This window comes from Toxoplasma gondii, chromosome VIII (genome assembly GCF_000006565.2).
Source record: "Toxoplasma gondii ME49 chromosome VIII, whole genome shotgun sequence".
Taxonomy (NCBI): Eukaryota; Apicomplexa; class Conoidasida; order Eucoccidiorida; family Sarcocystidae; genus Toxoplasma; species Toxoplasma gondii.
Genome location: NC_031476.1, coordinates 170,231 through 190,957, shown reverse-complemented (window position 1 = coordinate 190,957; position 20,727 = coordinate 170,231). Strand labels below are relative to the sequence as shown.

General features: G+C 52.6%; 2 protein-coding genes across 2 annotated transcripts in view; both read left to right on the top strand.

Moving 5' to 3' along the window:
• Positions 1–7,127, top strand: part of TGME49_229350 (HEAT repeat-containing protein) — a gene marked incomplete at its 5' end in the record, with an annotated part of 13,534 nt that extends 6,407 nt beyond the window's left edge. Inside the window, 7 exons of the mRNA XM_018780228.1 lie at positions 288–389; positions 1,423–1,486; positions 1,950–2,002; positions 2,581–2,790; positions 3,142–3,233; positions 5,404–5,473; positions 6,502–7,127. Of these exons, the coding sequence (XP_018636914.1) occupies positions 288–389; positions 1,423–1,486; positions 1,950–2,002; positions 2,581–2,790; positions 3,142–3,233; positions 5,404–5,473; positions 6,502–6,585 (675 nt within the window). The 3' untranslated portion in view covers positions 6,586–7,127. The remainder of the gene's footprint in view (positions 1–287; positions 390–1,422; positions 1,487–1,949; positions 2,003–2,580; positions 2,791–3,141; positions 3,234–5,403; positions 5,474–6,501) is intronic.
• Positions 7,128–9,470: 2,343 nt separating this feature from the next.
• Positions 9,471–20,512, top strand: TGME49_229340 (hypothetical protein; the record flags this gene model as incomplete). Its single annotated transcript, XM_002367837.2, has 10 exons — positions 9,471–12,124; positions 12,428–13,278; positions 13,617–13,756; positions 14,629–14,789; positions 15,465–15,808; positions 16,425–16,672; positions 17,274–17,443; positions 18,037–18,653; positions 19,100–19,512; positions 20,012–20,512. The coding sequence occupies 10 exons, from the start codon at positions 9,471–9,473 to the stop codon at positions 20,126–20,128; spliced, it is 5,715 nt and encodes a 1,904-aa protein (XP_002367878.2). The 3' UTR covers positions 20,129–20,512.
• Between the last annotated feature and the right edge of the window lie 215 nt (positions 20,513–20,727).

Below are 20,727 nucleotides of genomic sequence, written 5' to 3'. Positions count from 1 at the left end.
CATAGATATATACATATATATATGTATATATATATATATATATATTTGTACAGATGCGAACATGTGCCTGCGCGGCGTTATCTGGGGTGTCTGGTCACCGAACAGTTCACACACAACCCCTCCTCTCTCCGTGCACATGCACGAAAATACAGCCATATGCATGCGCTCACATATATATATATATATATAGGGGCGAGTGCCTGCGGATGTCTGTTCAAGGAGTCGCAGTGAGAAAGGAGTGCAGCTGTGAAATTTGTTTGCGTGGCGATGTCGGTCGGTTTCTTCAGGTGCTACTCACTCGCTTGGACATGCTGGTGAATCTGCCTTCCTCGCGGTGGAGAGTCCGCGCTTGCGTCCTTCAGCAGCTTCCTCTTCTTCTTCTTCTGCCGGTAGGTTCTTTCGTCGAGAGAAGCGAACGCGTCAGGCCGATGAGCCTCGTCCGACGCTTGGTCTCGTGGATCCTTCCTTTCTCGCGAGAGCTTTGGACAGGCGCTCCGCCTCGCTCCCTCTCGTTTCCAGCGTTCAGGCGTTCCACGCCTACACAGGCTCGGCTCTCCGCAGCAGCTCCTGTCTTTCTTCCGACTTCTGAGTCGGTAACGGACCGCTTATTCGTTGTCCGGACGGCGCTGCGTCTTCTTCTCAAGCGGCGGATTCCGATCCTTTCCCCTAAGAAACGAGGCTCTGAGCTCACGGGAGAAAAGAGTTCGCCGCCGCCGTTCGACACTCGCACTGAGAGGAGGGTCACAGACAGCTCAGTCGGCGCTGCAGTGAAGGCGGCTGGTCGCGCATGCACGGTGCGCAGTCCGTTTGGGTGCAACTTCTTGAACGAGAGGACGCGCTTGAGAAGTCAACGCGTCTCCCTCAGACGCAGACTCCCTCCACAGAGCTTTGTTGAGGGCGTCGCTTTCGCGGTTTCGTGTGCTCGTCGTTTCTCTGCCTTTCTTCTGCCCGGTGTCCTTCATGGTGAAACGGTGTCTGCAGATCGTGAGAGCGGAGCTGCAGGCGCCCGGGGATGCCCGCGTCTTGCGCGGCCGTGGAAAGGCAGGGAAGGCGAGGACGGGGAACCGAGGAGACGCGAGCTCCCTGCTTCGAGTCTCCTTGTGGGCGTTTCCAGGTTTCCGCGGCGTCTCTTCGAATTTCGTTGTCTCCTAGAAACCTTTTTTAGGCACTCAAGGGATCTGGCGAACTTGCCGAATTTCCCTGGAAGCCTCCATCCTTTTACCTTCTTTGGGTCCTTGTGATTCAGAGAGTTGAGTCGCTTGTGCTCTGCAGCTGCAGAAACGTTTCACTGGACGCACACTGTGGTCGAATGCCTTGGCGAAAGGTCTTTTCCGTTTCCTCTAGGGGAAGCTTCTTTGCTTCGTAGGATTTTGGAATGCGCCCTGAGTTCTTCAATGTCTCTCCACGAGATTCCTTTTTCAGGAAGTCGACGAAGAGACATCGACGCAGCTCTGGCTGCTCCTCCTCCAGCTCTTGCAAGACGACGGTCAGTGGCGACAGAGAAAGTTCTCGCAGCTGCATCCACAGAGAAGCTACAAATAGAAAAACGCCGACGCATGCGCGAACGTTGCTGCCGCTCGAGTGTTGGATCTCCACGGAAACAGACATGCGAGACAAAGAGAACGCGAGAGATACAGAGAGGGGTGCTTCCACTGTGTTTTTGTGTCTCTGTCGGTAACAGCCGATGAACATGTTGTTCACTCTCCAGCTGGAAAACTGTGAATCTAAACACAGTCGTCTGTTGAGACAGGTCGACTTGATGCACGCACACCTACACATAAATATATAAATATATATATATATATAAATATATGTATGTGTGCATATGCATGTGTAGAGCGATGAAAGACGAGCGAGCTGATTGAGGTCCTGTTTGTTTTTTTCGAAGTGAGAGAGGGTAGCGACGAAGAGCGAATTTTGCAGTTCTTTTCTTCTGATGTCCTTCGCAGTTTGGGCTGTTCGTCAGGAAGGCCCTGCCGCCATCGAACAACTCGTGATGAATGTAAGGCTTCGCCCACCAACCTTGCTTTGCCTGTCTGTTCTCTTTTCGACACCGTCTTCGCCGTCTCGCCGTATTTTCGCTTCCTCCACCTTCTTTTAGCCGTCATCTCTCCTTCTTCATTTCCCCCTCACAGTTTCGTCATTTCTTTTTCTTCTCCCGTATCTGTTCGTCTCCTCTGCCGTTCCCCTTGTTCTCTGTCTCGCTTCTTCTTCTGATCTGTTTTCTCCTACGTCTTCATTTCTCCCTCAGCAGCTCCTCCCCTGACTGTTTCTCCCGTTATCGCCCCGCATCTTCTTCATCGTCTCCTCGGTTCTCTTCTCTCTTCCCTTTTGAGTCCTCTTGAGTTTCTTTTTGTCTCTTCCTCTTTTTTCTTCCGCTTGTCGCAAGCCGTCTCTCGTTCTCTGTCTCTGCTCTCGCTCGCGCTGTGTGTCGCTCGCTCTCCTCGACTTCTTTCTTCGAGTTTCCCCGTTTTCGTCTGTTCCTCCTCGTCTTTTTTCCGGATGTCCTTCTGCTTCCAAATGCCCCCCTTCTTCTTTTTTAGACGACTTTCCAAGAGTTGCCGGTCTCTGCTTTCTTAGGTCCGTCCGGAGAAGGACCATCTCCTGGAGGCGGCGCGAGCGCGAGGCCGAGAAGACGACGCGATCTCGGGAGATCGGGCGCGCGAAGAGAGTCTGCATGCAACGCGACTCGCGAGAGAAGCTCTGTTGGAGAAGCTTGTTCCGGTCCTCGAACAGCTGAGAGACGACAGTCGCTCCTTCGTTCGAGGCGAGGTTTCTCGCTATGTTTTGGTAGGACTGCGAGAGCACGTCGAGGCAGAAAGAAAGAGAAAGAAAAAAATGGCCGTTTATTCCATCGGAGTCCCTCGAAGACTGGAGTAGAGAGACCCAGGTGAAGTAAGAAAGATAAGGCAAGTTCGTTGTTTAATTGTAGAAGCGCAGTGGAGAGAAGAGAGGAACGTCGGGAAGGCGGAGAAAGAGACGCGCAGGGGGTTTGTCTTCTTCGAGTCTGTTTTCTTGCAACTTATGATTCGGCTATCTGCCGACGCGCGTCTCAGAAAATCTTGTTCTTGTTTGATTCGTCGTTTATATATCCACGCGGCGCAAAGGGATTTCTGTACGAACTTTTCCTCTTTTTTCCAGGGTCTCCAACGTCTCTACTCGAAGGAGGTGTGGCATCTCGTCTTTGCTCCGCTGCTCGAACGCATCGCCGACGATCGAATTCCTCAAACTCGGTGAGAAAACGGCAAAGACGACAAGCAGGAGGAGAGGCGCAGAAAGAAAGGGAGAAAGGGAGATGAAGAGGAGGAAGAAGGGCAGAGAGAAGCAGCGAAAGAAAGGGAGAAAGGGAGATGAAGAGGAGGAAGAAGGGCAGAGAGAAGCAGAGAAAGAAAGGGAGAAAGGGAGATGAAGAGGAGGAAGAAGGGCAGAGAGAAGCAGAGAAAGAAAGGGAGAAAGGGAGATGAAGAGGAGGAAGAAGGGCAGAGAGAAGCAGAGAAAGAAAGGGAGAAAGGGAGATGAAGAGGAGGAAGAAGGGCAGAGAGAAGCAGAGAAAGAAAGGGAGAAAGGGAGATGAAGAGGAGGAAGAAGGGCAGAGAGAAGCAGAGAAAGAAAGGGAGAAAGGGAGATGAAGAGGAGGAAGAAGGGCAGAGAGAAGCAGAGAAAGAAAGGGAGAAAGGGAGATGAAGAGGAGGAAGAAGGGCAGAGAGAAGCAGAGAAAGAAAGGGAGAAAGGGAGATGAAGAGGAGGAAGAAGGGCAGAGAGAAGCAGAGAAAGAAAGGGAGAAAGGGAGATGAAGAGGAGGAAGAAGGGCAGAGAGAAGCAGAGAAAGAAAGGGAGAAAGGGAGATGAAGAGGAGGAAGAAGGGCAGAGAGAAGCAGAGAAAGAAAGGGAGAAAGGGAGATGAAGAGGAGGAAGAAGGGCAGAGAGAAGCAGAGAAAGAAAGGGAGAAAGGGAGATGAAGAGGAGGAAGAAGGGCAGAGAGAAGCAGAGAAAGAAAGGGAGAAAGGGAGATGAAGAGGAGGAAGAAGGGCAGAGAGAAGCAGAGAAAGAAAGGGAGAAAGGGAGATGAAGAGGAGGAAGAAGGGCAGAGAGAAGCAGCGAAAGAAAGGGAGAAAGGGAGATGAAGAGGAGGAAGAAGGGCAGAGAGAAGCAGAGAAAGAAAGGGAGAAAGGGAGATGAAGAGGAGGAAGAAGGGCAGAGAGAAGCAGAGAAAGAAAGGGAGAAAGGGAGATGAAGAGGAGGAAGAAGGGCAGAGAGAAGCAGAGAAAGAAAGGGAGAAAGGGAGATGAAGAGGAGGAAGAAGGGCAGAGAGAAGCAGCGAAAGAAAGGGAGAAAGGGAGATGAAGAGGAGGAAGAAGGGCAGAGAGAAGCAGAGAAAGAAAGGGAGAAAGGGAGATGAAGAGGAGGAAGAAGGGCAGAGAGAAGCAGCGAAAGAAAGGGAGAAAGGGAGATGAAGAGGAGGAAGAAGGGCAGAGAGAAGCAGCGAAAGAAAGGGAGAAAGGGAGATGAAGAGGAGGAAGAAGGGCAGAGAGAAGCAGCGAAAGAAAGGGAGAAAGGGAGATGAAGAGGAGGAAGAAGGGCAGAGAGAAGCAGCGAAAGAAAGGGAGAAAGGGAGATGAAGAGGAGGAAGAAGGGCAGAGAGAAGCAGCGAAAGAAAGGGAGAAAGGGAGATGAAGAGGAGGAAGAAGGGCAGAGAGAAGCAGCGAAAGAAAGGGAGAAAGGGAGATGAAGAGGAGGAAGAAGGGCAGAGAGAAGCAGCGAAAGAAAGGGAGAAAGGGAGATGAAGAGGAGGAAGAAGGGCAGAGAGAAGCAGAGAAAGAAAGGGAGAAAGGGAGATGAAGAGGAGGAAGAAGGGCAGAGAGAAGCAGAGAAAGAAAGGGAGAAAGGGAGATGAAGAGGAGGAAGAAGGGCAGAGAGAAGCAGCGAAAGAAAGGGAGAAAGGGAGATGAAGAGGAGGAAGAAGGGCAGAGAGAAGCAGAGAAAGAAAGGGAGAAAGGGAGATGAAGAGGAGGAAGAAGGGCAGAGAGAAGCAGCGAAAGAAAGGGAGAAAGGGAGATGAAGAGGAGGAAGAAGGGCAGAGAGAAGCAGAGAAAGAAAGGGAGAAAGGGAGATGAAGAGGAGGAAGAAGGGCAGAGAGAAGCAGCGAAAGAAAGGGAGAAAGGGAGATGAAGAGGAGGAAGAAGGGCAGAGAGAAGCAGCGAAAGAAAGGGAGAAAGGGAGATGAAGAAGAGGAGGATGCATCAAGAGCGATGTAAAGAGAGGTGATGGCAGAAGTTGCTGGAGAGAAGAGACACGAAGCTGTGTGAAGAAAAGAACAAGACGTAGAAGAGGTAACGTGACGTGAGGAAGAAAGCTCCTTTTTCACAGAAGGTTTTTCAGGACCTCTCGCTTTCTCCTTGGCAGATACGCAGCGGCGAAGGCAATTCAAATTCTCCTGGCTTATGAAGCAGCCGGGCATGCCCCAAGTGTCGTGGTGAGTCAGCGAAACGTCGGAGAAAGTTGCGTGGACGTTCGTTCTGTGAACTGAACTTCTTCCAGAAAAACGTTTGTGCGAGGTCGTTCTGGGGACTGTAGACTAAAGTTCGTCTCCCGTTGAGTCTTGCCTCCGCTCGAGACCTGCGTTCATGCGGAGCAGAGGGTGCAGAAGGTGAGAGAGGAGACGGGGAAAGTCGCAGAGGTCCAACACAACTGAGAACGATACGACGACGTAAAGTCTCGGCGATGAATGTCGCGGTGGAAGGATGAATGAAGAAAAGGTGGAGGGAACGAACACCGGAGAGAAGTGACAGGCAGTGCGGACGCGCGAGGGAGGGAGAGAGAAGAGGGGGCAGGGCGAGAGGGAAGAAGATAACTCCAACGTGGATGGCGGTGTAATTCTTCCGACGGCAAACAGGCGAATGTCACCTGCTGGAAAGAACAGAGAAGTCGTGGAAAGAGGAAGGAAAAGACGCGCGAAAGCTTCTTGCGCGTGCTCGCCAAGTGGAGAGGCAAGGCCGGCAGCGAAAGTACGAAGGGAGAAGAAGACAACATCTTCGGGAGACGCGGAGTCCTCCACAGTGGCCAGATGCTTTGCAGGACCAGACCTGAGGCTTTCTGGAAGCGAGACAGACGGGGAAAAAGTTCAAGTGATGTTCTCGAATGCGCGAAAACTGTCGACGAAAGCGAGAGGGCAGAGAACGTCTTGTTTGGAATGCTTCAAAACGTTTGCTCGAATAAGAGTATCTTCAAGTCCCGGTGGTATCAGCAGGGATTGCACGCAAAAGATAAAGTCGCTCGAACTGCCTGTCGCTTCACACATTTGCGCAGGCGGCTGGTCTCCTTTTTGAGGAGTCTGTTTCGCGAGAGGAAGAAAAAGCGAGGAAGGCAGTGGGGCGAGGCGGAGAAAGTCGATTCGGAGTGTTTGTGTCAGGGAGCCTCTGTCGTGAAATGGAAGAGCAAGTGAGACATAAAGCTCCGAGACGCAGATCTGCTGGGTATTTGCTTGTACTGGTCTGTTTTCAGCCTTCGGAGTGGCTGCAGAAAATGAAGAAGAAGCTGGCCGACGACCCCGATCCAGACGTGGTAGAAGCTGTTCTTGAGGAGTGAAGATGGCGAAGAAGCAGAAGTCGACACTGTCGAGAAAAGGAGTTCGCGAGAGCGGTGCCCAGCGTACCGACACCCGAAACTTTGATTTGTTGGAAGAGATGCGACAGAGAGATCTGGCAGAAGAAACGCGGTGGAGAGTGCATCCTCAACGTCTCTCTGCTTGCGGACAGTTGCATGCATCTGCGAACGAAAAGCAGAGAAAAGCGTGACATGCAAAGAAGAACCAAGGAGAGAAGAGAGCAGAGAAGAAAAAAACGGCGAAGAAGAATCGAGCGAAGAAAGCAGAGCGGAGGGAGAAGAGCAGGAAAGAAAATGGGGGGGCGCCGAAGAGGACACAGCCGTAAAATCAGGCAGGTGAAGGAGCAGAAGAAAAAGGACTGTAAATCGATCAGAGAGAGGGGAAGAGAGCAAGAAGAGCGAGAAACTCGAGACTCGTACCTTTTTCGGGTGTAGCTTCAGTTTCGACTTCTCATTGTGGGCTCCGGTGTGTCTTGTTGAACACAGAACTTTCCACCTTTCAAAGTTGAATTTCTGTAGGCAGCACTCGACGTCGAGGTAGACGGCAGCATCGACTGACTGAAGAGATGTTTAGGACCGTAAAAACTCTCTGTAGAGATCGGTATTCCTTTTAATCTACTACATAACGAGTAGATCAGATCGCTGTCACGACGACGCCCGCGAAGCTTCCTCCCTGTAGAGAGGCGGCAGACGCGAGAAACACAGAGCGCTGGCTTCCTTACCAGGAGCTCCCTGCAGATCTCGGCTGAGCAAATTCTTCCGGCCACCTGCTGAGAAATCTCTTGTGCGGCGCGAGAGTTTTGTCACCGAATATAAGCCGAATACTCCCAGGCGAGGAGCGCCGCTGAGAGGGGCCGACGGGGAGCGTGGCTTGAGGGGCTTTTGTTCCAGTAGAAGGAGGGAGGGCGCTCAAGGGGACGTCTTTCCACGTTTGAGGCTAAGCAGCAAGTCGCGTCGAGGTCCATGTCTGTTCGTAGCTTTTGTCGAGAACTGAACATACACGCGTTTAGTGCCATGCTGGGCAAGACAGTCTCGCAGAAAGGCTCGTGGAGAAGATACAAAGCGAATCGTTTGTCTTCGAAAGAAAAGAGACACTCATTCCCTTCCGCGAATTCGGCTCGTCGGGGAAAATCCTCGGTGCAGTGTCAGCTCTACGGACACAGGCAAATGTGTGCAGACTCATCTACATACGTAGATCTATCTATCATGTGGAGTATTGATATCTGTTTGTAAAATACGTCTGTGACATGGTTTTTACAAAGATATCAGGTCCACATCTTGGTACATCTCGTTCTAGAAATGTACCAGCCTATCTGCATATGTATACACACATATGTATATATATATATATATATGTATATATGTATATATGTATATATGTATATAATATGTGACGACGAATGTAGTATATACCTCTAGATGTGAGTGTCAATTCGTTTGATGGCGGGGGCCGTCTCTTGTGAAAAAGAGAAGTCGTTTTTACATGTTCGGGCAGCCCTGTGCGTCTGCGTTCTGCCATATCTTCCTCGCCGCGTTCGCTTTTCAAGTCTTGTGACTGTCGGAAGGGCAGGGGGAGGCCGAGCGCCGTTGACTGGCGAAAACAAGACGCCTGACAGCCGGAGCTGCATTTGTTTCTCTCGTCTGCTGCAGCGTTTCTCTGTTCGGACAAGGCCTGTGGCTTCCTCCACCTCTCTCGCTTTTTTCCCAAGTGTGCATTTATGGAACTTTCTGTAACTCTTTGATTCGAAAGAAAAAGAGTTTCCTTCTCCTCGCCCCGTTCCTCGTCGCCTCCTGCGCCGCTCTGAGGCTGCGTCCGAAGTCTCTTTCTTTTTCTTGCCCGCGACGCTTGAAGAACAAATGCGGCCAGACAATACACACTGGCCTTCATTTCTCCGTCGCAAAAGACAACGGTAACGGGTGATGCATTGGTATAATTATCGTCCAAGCACTCAGAGCTAGTTATCGAGAGATGCTCACGAGCTGAAAAAAAGGTTTTCATCAGGTCCTCCCTGAACTCGTTTTCGGATAGCCAGAAAGAAAGTGACGATGGGAGGGGGACAGGAAGAAACGAAATGAAGAGACTCTTTCCCTCTCTTGTGGCCTTTTTTCCAGCTTGCTTGGCCGTGTCTGCTGCGTATTTTGTCTCGAATTTTCCTTGCATGCGCACATGCAGCGCGACGCTCGACGCTTTTCTCTCCGATGAGGAAGGCCTTCTTCTACGAAATGGCGCCTTTTTCAGAAGTACAGGAGCCAGTGACTGCTCCGAAAGATTCATCGCATCCAGCTGTGTCGAGGGGAAGGAGACCCTAGGCCCTTTGCTCTCCTGTCTCCTCGCGCCGAGACTCTTTCATGTGGGGTCCGGAATTCTCGCTTTTTTTCGCGTTGCATCTCCTTTTTCTTGCCTCTTTTGCTGTTCTTTCTCTTTTCCTCGCTCATCCTTTTCTCCAGTTCTCCGCTGCCAAGGAAAGGACTCTTTTCGCCTCCAAAGTCCACGCGCTTCTGCCTCTCCGTCGGCCATGCTGGCCTCCTCTCTCCTCTTGTGCCTTCCTGCCTCTCGAGTTCCTCAAAGAAAAGCCATGTCGATCTCTCCTCTTTTTCCTCTTCCTCTGCCGTACATCGTCTCGTCTCTCCACTTCTTCTAGAGAAGCGGTCGTCTCGGCGCGCGCCCCGGTGTCTCTTCTCTCTCCTCGCCACACCCAGCGCGAAGCCGCCTCCTCGTCCTTTCTTCCTCTCGGAAGAGTCGCAGATTCTTCTCGCGCTTTCGCTCGACGCTCTCTAGGCTAGCTCTGAAGCCTTCCGCGGAAAAACGAGCTTCCTTCCTGGTTTTCTCCTTCGCTTTTCTGTGTGCCAGGCAAGCATCTCCTAAAATGAGGCCACGACCTCTCGGGGGCCGCAGGCCCCCAGAAGAAAGAGACTCCCCACAAAGAGGAAACAACGCCTTGCAAAGAAAAAGAGCATTGCGCGAAGGTCTGCGCTCGACAGGAATGCACAGACAGCTCTCGGCTGGCTCTTTCCCTGCTCGCTTGGCTTCTCAGTCTCCTCTCTGGACGGCGTTTTCTGCAGCGTCCAGAACCTGTTCTACTCGCGCGTCGATTCTCACTTCTTCCTGTCGCGCTCTCGCTTCCTCTTCCTCTGCAAAGGCTGTCTCGCCTCCTCAGGTCTCTGGGGCCTCGCGATGGGACCGGCCGAGACAACAAGAAATCCACCTGTCTCCTGTACGCTTCACTGATCTCGGTCTGTCTTCCTCCAAGAGTGTGCATGCTGCCATGCTGGCGTCTTCCCTCCGTCGCGGCTCTCCAGCAGCGCCACGAAGTCGTTCCGCCCTGAGACCGGACTTGCTTCGCTCCTCCTCTTTTTCACATTCTTTCTGGTGGCGTTCTTCACCGGTCTCTGCTCTCCGTCCTCTGTCCTCGTCGTCGTCCTCGTCCTCCTCCACCTCTGCTTTCTTCTTTTCTCCTCCCCGTCTTTCTGTCCGAGTCTCTTCTTCTGGAGTCGGCTGCTCCTGCAAGTTTTCCTCTCGTCGTTTCTCCTCGTTGGGTTGCATGCATGCGCGTGCTGCAGAGGCACCAAACGTCGCCGCTTCTTCGCTCTCGGACGCGCCTCCTGCACCTCCGCGCAGTCCTCTTCCGTTGTCTTCGACCTCCTCTCGACCTTCAGCTTTTGGAGCTCCGGGGGCTGACGTCGACTGTGCTTCACCTCGCAAACCTGGTCTTGCTCCTCTTCCTTCGTCGTCTTCTTCCGGTTCTTCTCTCGTAGCCTCTCCTCCTGCTTCTTCTTTTGGAGCTGCAGCAGCAGCTGCTGCGAGTGTGTTGACTTCGTCCTCTTTTCTGGCTTCGTCGGCGTCGTGCGTCTCCACCGCGAGCGCGCTGGCGAGGCCAGATGCCCCGACGTCGGCAGTTCCAGCATGGCAGCGCCGCCTCGAGAAGCGGAAGAAGAAGGAAGAAGTGAAACAAGAACTTCGTCGCAGCGTGCTGAGACAGCTGGCCGCCCTCCCCGGTGTCTCGCTGCTCCCTTCAGCAGCCGTTCCTTCTCGCTGTCGGCGTCCGCGAGGGTCTCTGGAGCCTGGTGACTCTGCCGAGGCTCCCGACAACCGTGAAGCAGCCAGAGAGTCCGAGACAACAACAACAGTCCTGGCCTCCGGGACTCTGCTTCACGACGGAGGCGCCTCCAGCGACTTCGCTGAACTTGTGGGGGGACGCAGAGAAGGCGTCGGAGAACCGCCTGGAGCAGGGTGTGGAGACAGAAGCGAAGAAGCAGGCGCTTCTCTGTTGAGTCATGCGAGCGCCAGGGGAGTTGAGTTGAGACGCGGAGAGGGCGACGCGGAAAAGGTCGCACGTGACGGCTCAGCAGGTGAAGAGACCACGCAGAAGGAAGAGCGGAGAGAGACGGGAGAAAGGAGAGAGAGGAGGGAAGAGAACGACCCATCGTTTGCCTCCAAAGAGGGAGAGGAAAGCACGCGAGAAGAGAGCGAAACGCGTCATCTCAAGCACCTGGAAGCCATGGCTGCGCATGCGTCGCTCGAGTCGCTACTCGGACAAGTGACGAAGGCGCTACGAAAACAAGAAATCGAGTCAGGAGGCAACCACCGAAACCACGGGGAACTGGCGGCGCTGTGGAAACTGGAATTCGCCGACGCGTTTCTTGCACAAGACGAACACACATCTCTTCCTTCTTCTTCTCTCCCTTCTTCTTCTGCTTCTTCTTCTCTCCCTTCTTCTTCTTCTGCTTCTTCTTCTCTCCCTTCTTCTTCTTCTTCTCTCCCTTCTTCTTCTGCTTCTTCGGCTTCGTCTCTCTCTTCTTCTGTTTCGCTGTCGCCTCTCAGCTCTTCGGTTCTCTCGTCGCTTTCTCCAGGTGAAGTCGTTTGTGTCACTTCGCATCCGTACGAGGCTCTGGCTTCTGTGTTTCTCTCGGATCTGCGGTTTCAGCGGCGTCTCCTGGCCGTGGTGGCCAGCCGGTGGCGCCGCATTCTGCGGGCGTGGCTAGTTGGGCTCCACGACCTCAAGCGGGGCGAGGGTCACCCACCCGAGATGACGGACTTCGAGCGGTACCTGACGTTTGTGTTCCTGCCGCATTTGCAGCGAGTGACTTCTCAGTCGCTTCAAGTCTTGTCTCGCTTCAGGCGTCTGCATGCGCCAAAGACTGAAGAGGAGAGAAAAAGGCGACCGCGCGAGAAAGGAGCTCCGGAGACACCCGAAGCTGCGCCCACGCAGCCTGAGGCATCGTCCCCGCATTCGCACCTCTCCTCTCTGCCTCCCCGTGTTCCCTCACCTTCCGTCTCTTCTTCTTCATCTTCTTCTTCATCTTCTTCTCCCTCCTCTTCTTCATCTTCATCTTCTTCTTCCTCTTCTCTCTCTTCGTCTCTGTGTGGAGGCGGCTCGGTGAGAGGTCGGGAGTCGGGGCGCGAGAGACGAGACTGGGTGCTGGCGGTGTCTCTGCTGGAGGAGCTGAAGGAAATCGTTCTTCTGCTTCGCGACTTAGCGCAGCGACGGGTCCTTCTTCACTTTGCGCCTCTTGTGATGAAGTAGGCGACTGCCGAGAACGAAGGGAGCAGGTCGAGCCAGGGAGAGGGTGAGAAAGGCCAATTGAAACGCATGGGTCAGGGTGGAGAGATAGGCGACGCGGCAGACGATTTTTGCGCGTGTCTCCCGCTTTTCGCCTGTGTCGGTGCCGATTTCTTTCTTGTTTTACAGTGCAGGTTTTCTGTGCTTTTCTTCTCTGTGGGTCTTTTTGGGTGTGGTGGGTGGAGTTCTGTTTTCTCGCTCCACCTCGTCCACATGATCAGTTGAAGGAGGTAAACTCTTTGTATCTGTCCGGTTGTTTTCAGCGCCATCCACATCGAAATGCAGATTCGCCGAGAGCTCCTCTCGTCTCTCGCTTCTCCACGGCCTGCACCGCTTCCTTCTCTCGAGCGTTCCGCCGCTTCTTCTTCTTGTGTTTCCTCTCTCTCGGCTCCTCCTTCTCGTCCCCGTCCTCGTCCTCTTTCTGCCTCTCTTTCTGGGTGCTCCTCAGCCTGGTTTGCGCCCCAGAGTCAGGGAGTCGCGCAGGCTGTACGCACAGCTCGAGAGGAGTTTCTCGCTTCTCCAGCGGGTCGCCTCGCAGCAGCAGGCAGCGAGAAGGCGATGCAGAACGCCTTTGAAAAGTGGACAGGAAGAACCAGAGTCCCGGCCGATGGATCGGACAGGGCTGCGGTGTCTTCACACGCAGCAGAGCATGCAGAGGCAGCACGCATGGACCTTGCTTACAGCGGGAGCGCGCAGGGAGACTCGCCGTTGTCTCAGCTCTCTTCGTCCTCCTCGCTGACTCGCACTGCCGAGGAAGCCAGCAACGAGGCGGGAGGAGACGGAGTGGACGCCTACAAACAGGAAGACTTCACATCGAGAGAAGATGGAGAGGCAGAAGTCAGGAGCGGGTGCCGAAGAGGCGCTAGTGAAGAGAAAGGAGAAACGCTGTTGATTCTCCAACCGTCGAAGGATTCGCGAGACGGGTGGCCGTCGCCAACTCAGTGGGCTGCGCATCTGCAGGTGGAGATTCTCAGAGGCTTCGGACGCATGGGGCTCTACAGCGAAAAACTTTTGCATGTTGTCAGCGATGAGGCGACGCATCTCTGGCCTCACGACCTCGTCTTCTTTCTCTTCGAGTGCGGCCGCTATGGACTCGCTGTGCAACATCTGATAGGTGAGACAAGCCTTTCCTCTGCGTCTCCAAGTCGCGCGCGTTTCAGGCTTCTCCGCAGTCCGGCGGTCCGCATCTTCGTTGTTCTCGCTGTGCGCAGTCGCCGCTTCAGCTTCGGCGGGGGAGCCTCTCTGAGGTTGCCTCGATCCACACCGCTTTGGGGACTCGTTCTTGCTACGTACCTCTCTCTGATGTGCACCACGAGATTCAGTCGGCTGGCCAGAGTATCGAACCTAGCGCCATTCTATGCAGTCAAACAGTTTCGAACTGTGCAGCACTCGCATTTGTCGCGAGGCTTATTTTTCACGCACTTCGTTCCAAGTTCGGCCTGTTCTTGCCAGACAAACATGCGACGGAGGTGACCGCATGCGTCGATAAAATCAGTGACCCTCTGCTGTACCTGGCCACTGCGGCTCTCCACCGGTCGAGCGTTTCCCCTCGAGTTTTCTTCGATGCGGCGCTTCCTCGCCTCAGCGTAGCTGTAAGGAGAGTTTTCACTCCCAGAGGCGATTCTGACTATTTGGGGAGCGTCTGTCCAGAAGCTCGAGAAGACGCTCTCGCCCTGAAGCGGAGACAGTCTGTCTCCGCGTCTCGCAGGGCCCCGTCAGTGCCCCAGGAGACACGAGGAAGTAGTCTGTGCAAAGGCGATTTATATTTACATATATCCAGAGACGTAGCCTTGCCTGTCTACATAACGGGTGTCGAAGGGAGAGCGCGGATGTTCACCGGGTGTGCGAAACACCGAACAAAACGGTTCATTTGACCAAGAGCTTTCCTGTATTTCTGCGCCGCTTGCAAATGCGAGAAAATAGCGCTCAGACGCGAGTGATGTGAGGAGACACTCTCGAGATTTTTCGCACGCAGCCACAACCGACCTTCTCGCACCGATCTCTAACAATGGGAGAAAACACAGTTTTGACAAAGTGAAATTTCGGCTTCGCGAGGCCATCGAAAAAAGACAACATGCGCCCGAGACGCGCGGGTGAACTCGACGTCAGTGGTCATACGTATATCTGAACGACTCTTCATTCTGATCTACCTGTTTATAAAGCGAGAGAACATAGATACACATAGACGGTCAGCTCGATAAATCGGCAAATTTAGATAAATCATTACATCAATAGACATAGATAGAAACTGGTACATCGAATGCCCTGATATATAAATACAAATATGTGTATATATATACATGTGTATTTGCACTAGCGCATATAGTTGTATGTGATTATGAGTATATATTTATATATACGTTCGCGTATGTATATGTGTGTATATGTGTAATCGTGCAGAGATCTTGGAAGTTTTGGAAGTGGAGTGGGAAACGCACAACGTTTGCATTTGTGTTGTTTCCAGGTTGCCACCTACGACGATCCGGCTTTTCTTCGGACGATGATTAGTCTCTGTCGAACTCTGGACCCTCACCTGGAGCTTCCGACCTACCGAGACCTCGTGAGCCAAACTGCTGTGGCGATGCGCCGCTTCGTGCCTCAACTCGACGTCAATGCTGCCGGCCTGTAAGCGAAGACATCGTTTCTCGTTTTCCATCAACGAATTTATTCTTTAACGTCTTCAGTGGCTTCAAATACGTAGACATATAAACTCCCTATTTCTGCATCTATCTCCGCATTTAACAGTATGCATACATACATGCATATATACATATATACACAAATATATGTCATTTTAAATACACGGCAGTGCTTTCGGCCTGTGGGCGAAGAGTTTTTTCACATTCTTCCTCAAACAAATGAGTCTCTCATGGTGCCAATATTTCTTAGTGTCTAAGGTCTGCACGCAAAAATATAGCGATTCAAGGAGCTAAAGGGCAGTGAAGGACTTGGGTCTTGTTCTCCGCAATACTGCTCTCTCGCCGTCCCCAGTGTCTCTGTCACACGCTCTGTTGTCCTGTCCGGACAAAGCCACACAGACCGCCTGCGATATATATATATATATATATATACATGTATATATATGTATATATATATATATGTGTGTGTATGAATATATATGTATATATACTTATATAGTTATACGTGTCTGTCTGCGTGTGTGGGTATTTGTATGTGAATATTTGTCAGCTGTGTCGACCGCGACCCGGTTGTTGTGCATGAGAATGCGCGTCGGGTGTTGGATTTCTCTGCCTCCTTCTTCTCCGTCTTTGCTCTGCTTTGTCGTTCGATTTTCCATAGCATTCTCGGCCTCATCGGCAACCGAACAGCGCGGACGCCACGGGCCTTCTGGGACCTTTCGCAGGCGCTCTGCATGCGTTTGGAGACACTCCAGCATTTCTACGCACTTCGCCAGATCCGCCGAGGAGCTGCTGAAGCGCCAGAACGCGTGCAGACCGAGAAACCCAAGGCATTGTCCAAGCGAGGCGAAGAGAAAGAACCCATCGAGCAGACGTCTGCCAACATTTTCACCACAGTCGCTTCGGCATTGACTCTTGGGGACATCATCACCTCTCTGTCGTCCTTCAATCTCCGAACTCATCTGTATCCCTTCCTGGAAGATGCGGTCTGCAGAACTCTAGAAGGTACACGAGAGAAAAGTTGTGCCAGTTCAGTGAAGCTGAAGAATGCGAGTTCTCTGGCGCATGGATGACGCCGAGGCTTCATCGCCTGCTCTCTTCCGTGTCACAATGGACTGTCTTGTCTCGTCGGCTGCGTCAAGCTCTCCCGGTATACACATACTACTTATGTGTGTATGCATAAACATATAAAGATACATATATATATATATATATGTATCTTTATATGTTTATCTAAGCAGTTTTAATGAATGCCTTGATGGAAACATATGTGAATATGGAGGTTGCTATATGCGTTCAACTATCGTTTGCATGTGGGCTGTGTTTTAAGGAGTTTCTCAGCACACACGCATATTTCCACCTGCATGTGCATGCGCGCATGCGTCTGGGGAAGGACTCGTTCACTGTGTCGTCTGTTTCTTTTGTGGGGAAGTGCGAATGTCTCTGGATCGCGTCAGTGCAGCGAGTCCTCGAATGGTGCAGGAGAGAGACTGAGCATCCTCCTTGAGCCTTTGAGGTATCGCGAGCCAGACAGAAACGTGGACCGCATCAAGGAGGAGCATGAGCAGTGTTCATGAAAGAGGTCGCGGGCGCGCCTGTGTGTTGTCTCGTTGGATTCCAGGAGTTCTTTTTGCGCGCAAGGAGGCGCTATGGTTCCTCATTTGGATAGGCTTTGCATCTGCGCCGAACTTCACCCCGAAGAGACTGACCCTCGCTCTGCGCGAGAAGATGCTCGACGACAGCGACAGCGATGTGCAGAACGGCCTGACAGAAATTAATCACACGGTCCAGAAGTTGGGGGCCTTCCACGCCCAGCGGCTGCTCCTCCCCCTGCAACTCATGCGAGTGTACGACCCAGAAATCACCCGAGTACGTGAGGAAAACGTCCGAAATACTCGGAAAAGAGAAACGGCGAGAGGACAGAGGACGCGACACTGGAGCCGAAAGTGTCAGGGCGAAGAGAAACAGAAGCGCAAGCGGGGCGAGACAACAAATTCGCACGGATGGACCTGGGTGGCACACGGGTCGCCAGCCTCTGCGTTCGGAGCCTTTGCGCGCTTTGTTGCCACGGCGGATCTTTCTCCTTTATTCCACTCTCGAAGTATCTTGTTCGCATGCTGCGATTGCAAAGGGTCTGAAGCAGCGCTGCGTCGCTCGCAGACCGCAGGCGGCGCTTGTCGCCTTCCGAAGCTCATAGTGTCGCTTCTCGTTCCGCTCTAGAGCTGTGCAAAGACGCAACACAGCGGTCCATCTCGTGGCGCGTTTCCGATCTACTCGAATCTGCTTCGAGCTGCTCTACTTACCACTCGCTTCTCTGTGTCTCAAAGAGGCCTGTTTTCTCCATGACCTTGCACACGGTGGATTTCACATCGCCTTTGAGTTGAATGTCTTCGAAACCTCAGTTCTCGCTTTGCTTCCGGCAAGCGCAGCGAAGCGGTTCGCGACTCCAGTTGCCTGTGCATGTTTCCAGATCTGCATAGACACCTCGCTGTCGCGAGATCGGTCCTCCTTCAAGCGCCTCGACTCGTCGCTCAGTCTCGTCTTCCCGTTGGCCTATGCGAACGCGCTCCGACCAGAGTTCGCAGCAGAGTCACTCTCTGCGTGGGATGTTAACAGCGCGAGAGTGTTTCTCCATGGAAAGTAGGCGATCTTCGAAAAGGGCCGTTTCACTCGAGGAGACACGAAACGCCTCTGCCAAGCTGAGAGGGGGGGGGGGCGAAAATGAAGGCCAGGAAAAAAGAGTCTTCAAGCTGAGAAGACACTCGCGACAGTTTGGAGACGGTCGCTCCCACGGAAGCGGCAACGCACGAACTTACCCACGCTCAAGGCATTAGATGAAGCTTTTCTTCAGATCTTCTGGTTTGCTTTCACTATATATATATATATATGTAGATGTAGATCCATACATTTATACACGTATGTTTGAAGATGCATCTGCCTACGTATATCCATTTATATAGGTGTTATTTAGATATATATATATATATATATACCCCTACGTAGAAACAGGCAGGGAGCAAGAACGAGATTATGAATGTAACGGGTCACATGGATATGGTGTGCCGATGTGTGTTGAAAATGCCGTGATGTATATACATGGATGTGACTTGTCGTATATCTGCGTGTATGGGCATGGACTGACCAGTTCAAAATGGATCAACAGAGGCATTCCACGTTTTCACAGATTGTCCTTCAGTGATGCTTTCTCTTTCTCGGTTTTGGTGTGCCTTCAGCGCCTTCCGAGGCGAGTATGGACGTGCGACCATGCTGGCGATGCTATGGTCTGCGGCAGTCGCAAATCTGCATGTTCAGCAAACGCATGTGACAAGCTACTTGGACAAGTTGTTCTGGTGTATCGACGTCCCACCTCCGGCCCTGGATGCCTGGGATGCGTTCCGTTTCTCACGGCTTCCAGGCACCGGCTATCTCGCCTCCTTCTTCTCCCTTTTCAATCCTCGCGCTTGTCAAGTTCGACCGCCGCCTGCGACTTCGGCTGCGCCTTCCCGCGTCCCCGTTGTGTCCAAAGTGTCTCCTGGAGCTCCACTGCATGCGGCTGCTGCCCCCGCGGAGCTCGGCAGAGACGAAGATGCTGAAACCTCCTTCGCCCCGCCCTCCTTCAAAGAGTGGCATGCCCTCGACGACATCCGCCAGCACGATCGCCTCGCGATTTTCCAGATTCGAGAGCCTCTGATTCTTCTCCAGCAAATCGCCGCGACCTACCTCGCCGACGTTCCGCATGCAGTTCGCCGGTCCTCGAAGTTCCCCCTCATCCGAGCCTGGGCGAACGCAGCCGTCGACGTCCGCGTAGACCAAGATCCTTCCCTTTTGGCCATTGTCCAGGAGGCACAAGGTACGCGAGGCGGTAGTGCGTAACTCGAGCCGAACAGAGAAGATGGGATAAATTCAGGATCCTGAACAGATTTTCCAGTTATATGAGCGACAGACAACAGGGCGAGGGGGGATGGCCAGAATGAAACTGCGGCCTTTCGGGGGTGAAGAGGAGAGAGAGGAGGGAAGCGGGTGTGAAGAAGCAGGAGGGAACGTATAAAACGAAAGAGACGGTGGGCGAACGAATCGAAAGAATCCGGGCAACAAATTGGATCATTATAGACACGCGTGGGAAACGAAGGGCCGTAGACGTGAGTGTCGGAGGTCGTTGGTTCTTGATTCTAGGTTTTTGCCACTTGTCGACTTTGTGCTCTTTTGTAATTCGTTTTTTTCATATCACCCTGAGTCGCATGCGTGCTTTCGGCTCTCAACCCTGTGAGCACTTCGGCCTCGATTGTTCTTTTTCAGGCCTTCTTCTCTCAGCAGGCATCCGCAGTCGGTCCTTCGTCCCTTGCAGCCCTGAGGACGACTTTGCGCGTTCGCGGAGTTCGGCTGATAAGGCCCGAGACACGGTCGCTTCGTGGATTGGAGTGCGAGATGCGTCTGCTCTGTCCTTCGCTTCGAGCTCAGAGACAGACGAGGCGCTGCTTGCATGCTCGGCGAAGACGCGGACGCCGCAGTGCGTCCACCTCGAATTCTTGGATGGGCGGCGCCCCGGTGAAACTGCCTGGACCCGCGGGAAGTTTGAAGAGAAGCGATTTGGGTTGCTTGTCTTGGGCGAGAAAGACGGCCTCAAAACGCTTCCCAGCTGGCGCACGACGCACTTTGACACCGGCGTGAATCTTCTGAGGCTGCGAGCGTTGAAGAAGCGTGGGTGGCAGGTACGCTTTCTCTGGACTGGGCTGCTCCATTTGCAGCTCCTTATACTAGTATCAACATTTCGTCGGTATGTATCAATGAAGAAGGTACGGTTTTTAAACTTGAATGAGGATACTGACGGGAGGCAAATACACAGAAAGGTAAAAACAGAAGAGGCGGAGCTTTGATTAACGTAGTGCAAGGCGTACGTTCTGTGCTCATGAAGGGCCAGACTGAATTGGTGAGAAACCGTCTTCACGCGATGGTCGAGAGGCGCCGAAACACCAGACCTGACCCCGGAGAAAGGAAGCGGCAAAGAGTGGAACAGGACGGTCCACGCAACCGGCAGCGAAGCATAGTGAAACAGCAGATTGGAAGGAGCTGGAGGATTTTTGCAAGTGTTTTTTTAAGACACGATTTGCTGGATGACTGAAAAAGACGATGTTAACGTAAGTGGTGTTCCGAGACTGTCCAGCGATATACATCTGTTTCTGCTTTCTCCTGTGGTTGTTTTTTCTGCAGATCGTGACAGTGAATGTGCACGAGTGGAGCGAAGCGCAGACTCCCGACAATCGGCTGTCTCTGCTGTTGGACAAGTGTGAAGCTGCAGGGATTTCCCTGCCTTTCTGCGTCGAATGAAGGGCACACATACAGGCTGTACAAACATCATGAAAGTCTTTTTGATCTGACGATTCAGGGAACCAGGGGAGCAAAAGCGGCAGATTTGACCTTGCTTCTCGTTTTGGAGATCGTGAGACACGGCTAGCTGTTGGGATCTGTGAAGATCGATTAGAAACCGTGCAGCAAGTTGACACGAGCGTCACTCGGTTCAGTGCTTGCGACTGGTCGACCCACGGTTTTGACTCCGTCCATTCGTAAATGGGTTGACTACACACCGATTTTTGTCTATGTGAACTGATGCGTGTGTGTGCGTGTTTACTCGAACCGTATCGTGAACAATGTTCTTGTGACCTTTGATGTGCGACCGAAGACTGGCCAAAACAGGTACAAGCGTCAGCGCAACGAGAGATACTCGATTCTGCCATACGAGAGGGTGCCTTCAGTGCGGGGCACCTGAAGGCTGCAAGCAGCCTCGCCACGACTCTGTTTCTCCTTCGTGACAAATTCGATAGAAACAACGAACTAAACGAGTGGTCACTGACTTTACTGCTGTCGTAGTAGAAATAAGGTTTCGAAGCGCAAGGGAATTTTCTGATTGAAGACTGGCAAACGGCCTT